General features: G+C 39.4%; 2 protein-coding genes across 2 annotated transcripts in view; one reads left to right on the forward strand and one right to left on the reverse strand.

Annotated features, from left to right (window-relative positions):
* Nucleotides 1-3,055, reverse strand: part of LOC107727495 (tripartite motif-containing protein 16-like) — a 7,464-nt gene extending 4,409 nt beyond the window's left edge. Inside the window, exons 1-4 of the mRNA XM_016537366.1 lie at nt 2,501-3,055; nt 1,732-1,742; nt 1,438-1,531; nt 1,112-1,345 (exon numbers count right to left, since the gene is read on the reverse strand). Of these exons, the coding sequence (XP_016392852.1) occupies nt 1,112-1,345; nt 1,438-1,531; nt 1,732-1,742; nt 2,501-3,055 (894 nt within the window). The remainder of the gene's footprint in view (nt 1-1,111; nt 1,346-1,437; nt 1,532-1,731; nt 1,743-2,500) is intronic.
* A 2,997-nt stretch (nt 3,056-6,052) lies between these two features.
* LOC107727511 (atypical chemokine receptor 2) lies at nt 6,053-7,697 on the forward strand. The gene has a single exon (XM_016537382.1). It carries the CDS (start codon nt 6,188-6,190, stop codon nt 7,274-7,276), a length of 1,089 nt encoding a protein of 362 aa, XP_016392868.1. The 5' UTR covers nt 6,053-6,187; the 3' UTR covers nt 7,277-7,697.
* The last annotated feature ends 513 nt before the right edge of the window (nt 7,698-8,210 follow it).

An 8,210-nucleotide genomic window follows, 5' to 3' on the forward strand; every position in this document is an offset into this window, starting at 1 on the left:
GTCCGGGAGCCCTCAGAATCCACTCATGAACCCACTCCAGTCCGGGAGCCCTCAGAGTCCACTCCAGAGCCGCTCCAGTCCAGGAGCCTTCAGAGTTCACTCATGAACCATTCCAGTCCGGGAGCCCTCAGAGCCCACTCCAGAGCCCACTTCAGTCCGGGAGCCCTCAGAGTACACTCCAGAGCCCACTTCAGTCTTCGAGTCCGCTCTTGAGCCCGCTCCAGCCTTTGAGTCTGCTCCAGAGTTAATTCCAGTCTTCGAATCTGCTCCTGAACCTGCTTAAGTCTATAAGTTCACTCCAGAGCTTGCTCCAGTTTATCAGTCCGCTCCAGATCCTGCTCCAGTCTATGAATCCGCTCCTGAGCCCGCTCAAGTCTACGAGTTAATTCCAGAGTTCCCTCCAGTCCACTCCAGTCTGCTCCAGAGTCGGTTCTAGTCCATGAATCCACTTCTGAGCCCACTCAAGTTTATGAGTTCACTCCTGAGCTCGTTCCAGTCCATCTGCCGTATGTCACAGCCATCTGCTGGAGTGTCCATGACAGCCACCAGAGGGCACTCCTCTCGTATCATTGCCTTTTGCCTGTGGACTTTATTTCCCATCACCATCAGGTCTCATTGTTTCCAGCTGTGTGTCATTAGCCTTGTTAATTCCCCTATTTATACCCTATGTTCACTTAGCATTGGGTGCTGTAGTATTGCACTGTGTTTCTGTGTGGGTTTTGCTGACATCTGTTTTTTGTTTGGTTTTTTTGGTAGTACCCTGGGCTGGTGCTCTCTGTCTTTTGTCTTATGTGACTCTTATTTAAAGCTGCACTTGGATCTTTCGCAAAGTCCCAGAGTATTCTGTCATAGATTCACCAACAATGTTCATAATTTAAAATGTACAATTTTAAATTCTAATGTAGGAACAACTGAAATCACATGTAGGTAAAAGCACATAATCATGGTAAGATGATAATTATATTTGCAGGAGTAGTGTGTTGTTTAGGTGTACATTTTTCTCCTGCACGTAAAAATATGAAATAGTCCACATAATTATTAGTGAATGAGACCAAGTTTACTTAGAACAAAGAAAAGACTACCATTGTTTTGTGTTTCAGATCTCTGTTACCTGCAGGAAATGGACGTGATCATCTGTGTGTAAAAGCTGCTCCAGTTCAGCATTTCTACTCATCAGATCATCAATCTCCTGCTCTAATTGCAGCAAGAGTCCTTCAGCTCGACTCACTGCAGTCTCTTCCTGAGCTCTGATCAACTGTATCACCTGAGAGCGGCTTCTCTCAATGGAGCGGGTGAGCTGAGTAAAGATCCTCTCAGTGTCGTCCACTGCTGCTTGTGCAAAGCGCTGTCAGACACACATCACAATAAGCACTTACTGCTGCCTCACACAGCCTGAAAGACACAGTGAGCTTCAACGGGAATGAAAGTCAAACTCACCTTATGAGACTTCACAGCGTCTCTCAGCTCCTGGAGCTGATTCTGTCTCTCCTGAATTCCCTGCTGGAATTTTCTTTGTGTTTCTCCCAAAAGCCTGTGTTGGGAAAACGAAAAGGCTGTATAATCTCAGACACCAAATCAGTATGTAAGTACATTTCTAATACTTTCATGACAATGATATGAGATTTTGCATATGGCAGCCCATAGAACCGCTTACAGGAAAGTTATGAAATTTGGCACACAGAGAGAGGACAGTCTCAACTATACAAAAACAGCAATTTTGGAGTCTCTAACTCAAAAACCCTCTAGCGCCACCAACAGCTCAAATTTGCAGTCACATTTCTGCTAATAACTTTGGCACAGTGCCACCTAGTGGTTGGGAGATATGAAAAATGGCTACGATGTACCGAGACATAGCAAGCGAAATTATATCCAATGTTCCCATTATTGGCGTCGGCCAGTTAGAATTTAGTAAAAAGCTGTATTTTATGAATGCATTTGCATATCCTTATGAAATTTGTTATGTGCAACATGCCCTGAAGGTAATCAAAAAGTTTCAGGGGAGTGCCACCTTGTGGTCAAAATTATAAAGAGAATTTTTCAAAACAACTCCTAGACCGCTGGTCAGATTTTCACCAAATTCATGTCAGATTTTGTGTCGATAGACTAAATGGTTTGCGTTTAACGAATCTTTGAATTTGATGACATGATGCCAAACTGCATTTGAGGCTGTAACTCTGACACAGTCACACCAAACTTTCTGTGTCATTGTCACCTCACACTGAACACCCCACATCAATTTTATAACAACGCCACCTATTGGCCAAAAGTGATAAACCATTAAACTAGTGAATAAACTAGTCATATTACTAGTGGTTTTATTTATGATTTTTGAGTAAAATCTTAAAATGTCTTTAATTATTCATTGTTGCAGTTGTTCTGGTGCTCAGTGTCATTTTTACCTCCTCATTTTGCCTCTGTTGTGCTTGGCCCCTTAATTGCTGCTTGCAGCTATATTTTAGCATTAAGCATTAGCACATTAGAGTCTAATTTCAGTTCATACCTGTTTCTCTGTCCTTTCTGCTTCAGCTGTTACAGTGTCATGGTTTTTATGTTCGTCAATCAAACACGGAAAACAAATGAATTGCTGATCAGTACGACAGTAGATTTCCAGCTGTTTGTTGTGTTTTGGGCAGATCATCTCATGGAGTCGTCTAATGGGATCCATCAGATTATGTCTCCTGTCTTTAAAGAGATTCTCATGTTGTTCAAGATGACTTTGACAGTAAGAGTTCAGACACTCCACACAGGACTTGACGGCTTTGTATTTCTTCCCAGTACAGACGTCACACTCCACATCTCCAGGTTCAGCTGTTTGTAAGTCTGTCGTCTTCAGTTTCTCCACCATTTCAGCAATTATGACATTCTTACATAAAGCAGGTCTTGAAGTGAAGGTGTGTCTGCACTGAGGGCATCTGTAGACTCTCTTCTGTTTCCAGCAGTCTGTAATACAGCTCATACAGTAACTGTGTCCACAGGGAATAGTCACTGGATCATTCAGGAGATCCAGACACACTGAGCAGCTGAACTGGTCCTGAGAAAAACTGGCTTCTGCCATTTTAATATATGTACATACAAACAGAGACGCGCATACGACAGCTTGACAACACTTAAGCGACACTCAGCTGACAAACTGAAGTATTTCCTGGTTCTGTTTCAGTGAAGTGTGAAAAACCGGTATGTCTGCATGGTTTGACTAACCTTTATAACACTGTAACATGACACTGTATTTTACATTGTAACATTTACTTACACATTACATTTACAATATCCCATTCTATGTAATTGAAATGGTGGTATGTGAGCATCTATTCTTAATGTATATATTGTTGAAGTATGTATACATGCATATACATATATACAGTGCATACATACATACATATATGTGTGTGGGTCCATACAACGGACTTGCAGAGTTTCTTCTTTACATGTAAGCTAAACTTCGAGTTAACTTAAAATTATTCCTAATATGATGAGCCTTTTTAGAAAGTAGACTAATTTTGTACTTCAAAGAAAAGTATGTAATTTTGTGATTTACCTTGTAGCTGGTTGGTTTGGTTTATGGCTTATAACGTTTTAATAAAGACCTTTTTTTAAAATCCTTATGGGAAAATGAATGGAAAAAATACCACGAAAACTAAGGTGCTCTATATTGTGTGTAATTTTTTCAGCCCATCTCCCTGATTTCACTCTACACCTAAGTGCGACTGGCCTCTCAGGGAGGTTCGTTTACTAAATGGTATGTCTGCTGATGAAGGCATGGGTACTGCCGTGATGTTGGCATTTTTAACTGTTTCAGGGATTTTTCATAGACTGCTGTTGGTTTCCAAGTGTTTCAGAATGAGCTATCATGAACAACTTGAACTGTGCGGCTTTACATTTCTACTCTGGACACAACTTGCCATGACATGTTGCATCAAAAGCACATAGAAACCAGTGAAAAACAAATGTAAAAATGTATCTAATTTCACTGTAACATATCCCCCATCATCTCTAGACTTTCATGTTGAAGTTTGAGGTTCCTGATTCTTGTTTTTGCTGTTTAATTAGGCCAATTTTTCCCAGGTGTTTCTAGCTCTCTCATTATCCCTTGTGTTTATATACCCTGTGTTTTCCCTTGTGTTAGGAATGTGGAAATCAGCTTCATAAAGTTCTGAGGTATTCCCATTACAGTTCCAGAAAAGATGCAAAGCTTCCAGAGTGTTGAAAACAGCACAATCTGGTGGTCAGTAATAAATAAAGCAGCCAAAAGCCTGTTTAAGAAACTGTTGGATGAAGCTGCCACCACACACGCCATAGTTTCATTGTGTGTTTGTGTGTGTGTGTGTTGAATTTCTCCCTCTGATAAATTAATCTACGCATTAAAATGTGTCAATAAATGCCAGTATAAACGAATATCAATATGGTGTAATAGAAGAACAACGTACACATATGAATAACAACGTTGTACATGTCAAGTATTTTGCCTTGAATAGTTTGTATTCTACATGGGGTTCGAACCTTCTTACAAGCAAAGTGAAGCACGCACGTGACTGGAGAGAAAATGAGGCTTTCTTTGTTGTCAATTGCGTGAAAACTATACACCCCCAAAACGAGGCTTCACTGGAATCTGTACTGCGTGCTTGATGCATGCCTCAAAGCTTTTAATCACTCATTTTGGGGTCAGTTGTTGTGGATGTAACCTCTGATTTGGATGTCTCCAGTGTTTCCATTTCCTTCCGTGTTCCATGTATTCTTGTCATGGTTATCCTTTATGTTTTTGTTTAATTTGAGTTCCCCGTTTCCCAGTTTCCTGTTTTGTTCTTTCATTTATTAAACCTCTTGCATTTAGAGCCAGGGGTAGCATAACCGGGGTGAAGTTTAAGACAGTTCCAAGGGCCCTGATCAGAGAGGGGGCCCGACGGAAACAACCCCCGGAACACAGTTTCTACCGAGGGGGCCCGAGTTAGTATGCTGTTCAGGGGGGCCAGAAACCATAGGGGCGTCCCTGTTTAGAGCCACACCCATCTGTCTGCCTTCCTTTTTCTCCCTGCCTGCTTGTTATTACAGAATCAAGCTGGCTTCTCTATATATTCAGAATAAGCATTATTTTCTCACATCTTAGAAATGATAAGCCTATTACCAAGCATTCATTTCGATCTGCAGTCTAATAAATGTTAAACAGAAAAGTAAAACGACACACTCTGAGGAAGGCTGGATGGCCGAAATGCATCAGTGTGCAGTGTTTTAGTCATTTTTAATGTTTCTAGAGTGAGCCATGTTTGAATAAAGGCTTTTTAACATGTTGGAACTGGAAGAAGTGCCTTGGATCCGTAGTTTCTATAGAAAAGTAAAATGGTTTACAACTGCACTGAATCTTCACTGTTAAAAAATGTCTTCACTGTAAAAATTGTAATAAATTAAAATAAATATCCAAGTTGTTGTCACTAGGTACAACTTCATATTACAAGCTGACTAAACCTAAAATGTTAAGGCAGCATGAAGAATTTCTTTCTTTCCTCTTTTTTTTTTTTTTTTTTACAGTTTATCTAAATACTCTGCATAATGAAGAAATGTGACACTTGTTAATAAAATACATTTTGTGCATATAGTATACAATTGAATAACATGTAATATAGTTGTAATATAATGTTATTTAAAAATTATGTTGGAACCATATTTATTTATATTTATGTATGTATTTATTTATTTAACAATATTCCTAAAATTAGTTTTCTTTAATGATGATGCCATCACGCACAGTATTTTATTGGTAAAAGGCCAGTTGTAAGAAAGCGAGCTATTTCTTTCATTTTCAGAATGTATTAGTAGTAAACACATCAGAAAAACAAAACGACTACTGCATTTAGTGTGTGTGTGTGTGTGAGGCAGAGTACAGAGACTGTTTTCCTGCTCCTCCCAATGCTCAGCGAAACATATTTCCTCTCTTACTGTTGATATAGGTCTACTCTAAAAAAAATTGCTTTTACACAGCGGACTCCTCTGATTCATTGCCTTAGAATCAGAAATTCAGGGGGTGTTCACTGCATGCTAATATTTTCCAGGCTTTGTTTTGTTTCCTGGAGACAGACATTTTCCTGAAGAATGAAATGAAAAAAGCTTAAGGGCAAGTGTCCTGGAGTGTCATACTGATGGGGAACTGATTCTGACTCAGTAATCTGCAACAAAGACTCGGAGCTGATTACAAACCATGGATGTTTTAAACCCAGAGGACTACAGCTATGAGGACTATTATAACGCAGAAGGACTTGAGGAATTTGGGCTCTGCAAGAAGACACATGTAAAGGAATTCAGCCATGTGTTTCTACCTGTGTTCTACTCCATTACTTGTGCATTGAGCATTATTGCTAATTTGACCCTTCTAACATTGTTCATCAAATACAAATCTCTGAGGAAGGTGTTGCCTCTGCACATGGTCATATCGGATATTCTTTTCACACTCAGCCTTCCCTTCTGGGCAGTGTATGCCAGCAGCGAGTGGATCTTTGGTGATCTAAGCTGTAAGGCAATCTCATTGGTTTACATGGTGAGTTTGTATAGCAGCAACCTGTTTGTTGCTAGTCAGAGCTTGGAGAGATTTATGGACCTTGCATGTGTTGCTTCTACCACCAGCATCTTCAAAAGTCCAAAGAGGAATACTATCGTGTGCATTTTGGTGTGGCTTTTCTCAGTTTTGGGTGCGGCTGTTCATGTCAGCTTCGTTGAGACGCAAACGTTCCACGACCAGTACATTTGTACTTATCACTTCAATGATAAAGTCGGTTGGAAAATCTATGCAAGATTTCAGATGAACATACTTGGGTTCGTCGTACCGTTTCTAGTGCTCCTATTCTGTTCCATCAGACTACCATGTGTTGCTGAGGTGAGGAGCGCGTTCAAGGTGTTTAGACACGAAGCTGGATTCACCGTCATGTTTTTTCTCCTCTGGTTCCCCTACAGTGTGGTCATTTTCCTGTATGCTTTGCAAGACCTTCACATTTTTTATGCATGCACCACTAACATACACTTTGACTTTGCCATTCATGTGACAGAATGTATCGCTTTCATGCATGTTTTCATCAATCCTGTTCTGTACATCTTTTTAAACAAAAAAGTCTGGCGACGACTCAGAAATGCCTGCAAAACCCCAAGGGAGTATCTGCTCGAGGAATCCAACAGTTCATCTGTCATGTCAAGTCAGGGCGGAGCTATAGAGTTGAAGGCGGTTCAGCGATATCAAGCTCATGACCTGAGCATTAGTGCTGAACGACCTAATAACTTCTTACCTGAGCCAATGTAAAAGCTTCATTTCGTTTATCGCAGCTTTTAATAGTTATGCCAACAATGCTGTTTACACTGCACTACTCTTTTCACTGTTTATGTTAGTTTGGGTTTATATGCCAATACATAATGTTTTCAGTAAAATTTGTTGAAGTTCTTTCCACAAGCAATGGCTGATCTAGCAAATATAAAACCAAAGACAAATTCATGCATGTGTGAGCCTGTGAGGTTTCCAAAAAGGATCAAAATACTGTATATCACCATTTTGCTGTCTAACTAAAATGCTCATGAATTGACACTGCTTTCAACAGTTCAGTGATTCTGAGATATCAGTTCACCCAGTGGTCTTTCCCCAACATTCTTATCATAAAGATAACGTTAGCCTTGTCCCGTCACCCTTCAGATTAAAAATTACTCTGTTAGAACTTAGGTGCACAATTTAACAATGCTCAGTGGATATTTAGCCTTTTTTATCTTCAAGAACTTCAGTGAAGTTTGGATAGATATGATGTTTTGATATCAGAATCAGAATTACTGGAATTTTTCTTGGTAGTCAAGCACACAATATGCACACATTCACATTTGAGGCATAACTTCATTGTTGTATACAAAATATATTTATTACAATAGATATTTAAAAGAAACAATAATGTATTCCACTTTTACCAAAGCTGCTGTGATATTTTGTTTATATTATGCGGTACATTTTGCTTATATTGTTATGCAAGACAGTGGTATTTTGAAACATTTTAAACCTATTTTTAATAGTCTTTATGTCTTTACCAGAATTTATTTTAATAAATTATCATTTAAAATGTAGACATTAAAGGGGTCATATGATGCGATTTCAATTTTTCCTTTCTCTATGGAGTGTTACAAGCTCTTGGTGCATAAAGAAGATCTGTAAAGTTGCAAAGACTAAAGTCTCAAATCCAAAGAGATATTCTTTATAA

Source organism: Sinocyclocheilus rhinocerous, unplaced genomic scaffold (genome assembly GCF_001515625.1).
Source record: "Sinocyclocheilus rhinocerous isolate Xijiao unplaced genomic scaffold, SAMN03320098_v1.1 scaffold306, whole genome shotgun sequence".
Classification (NCBI taxonomy): domain Eukaryota; kingdom Metazoa; phylum Chordata; class Actinopteri; order Cypriniformes; family Cyprinidae; genus Sinocyclocheilus; species Sinocyclocheilus rhinocerous.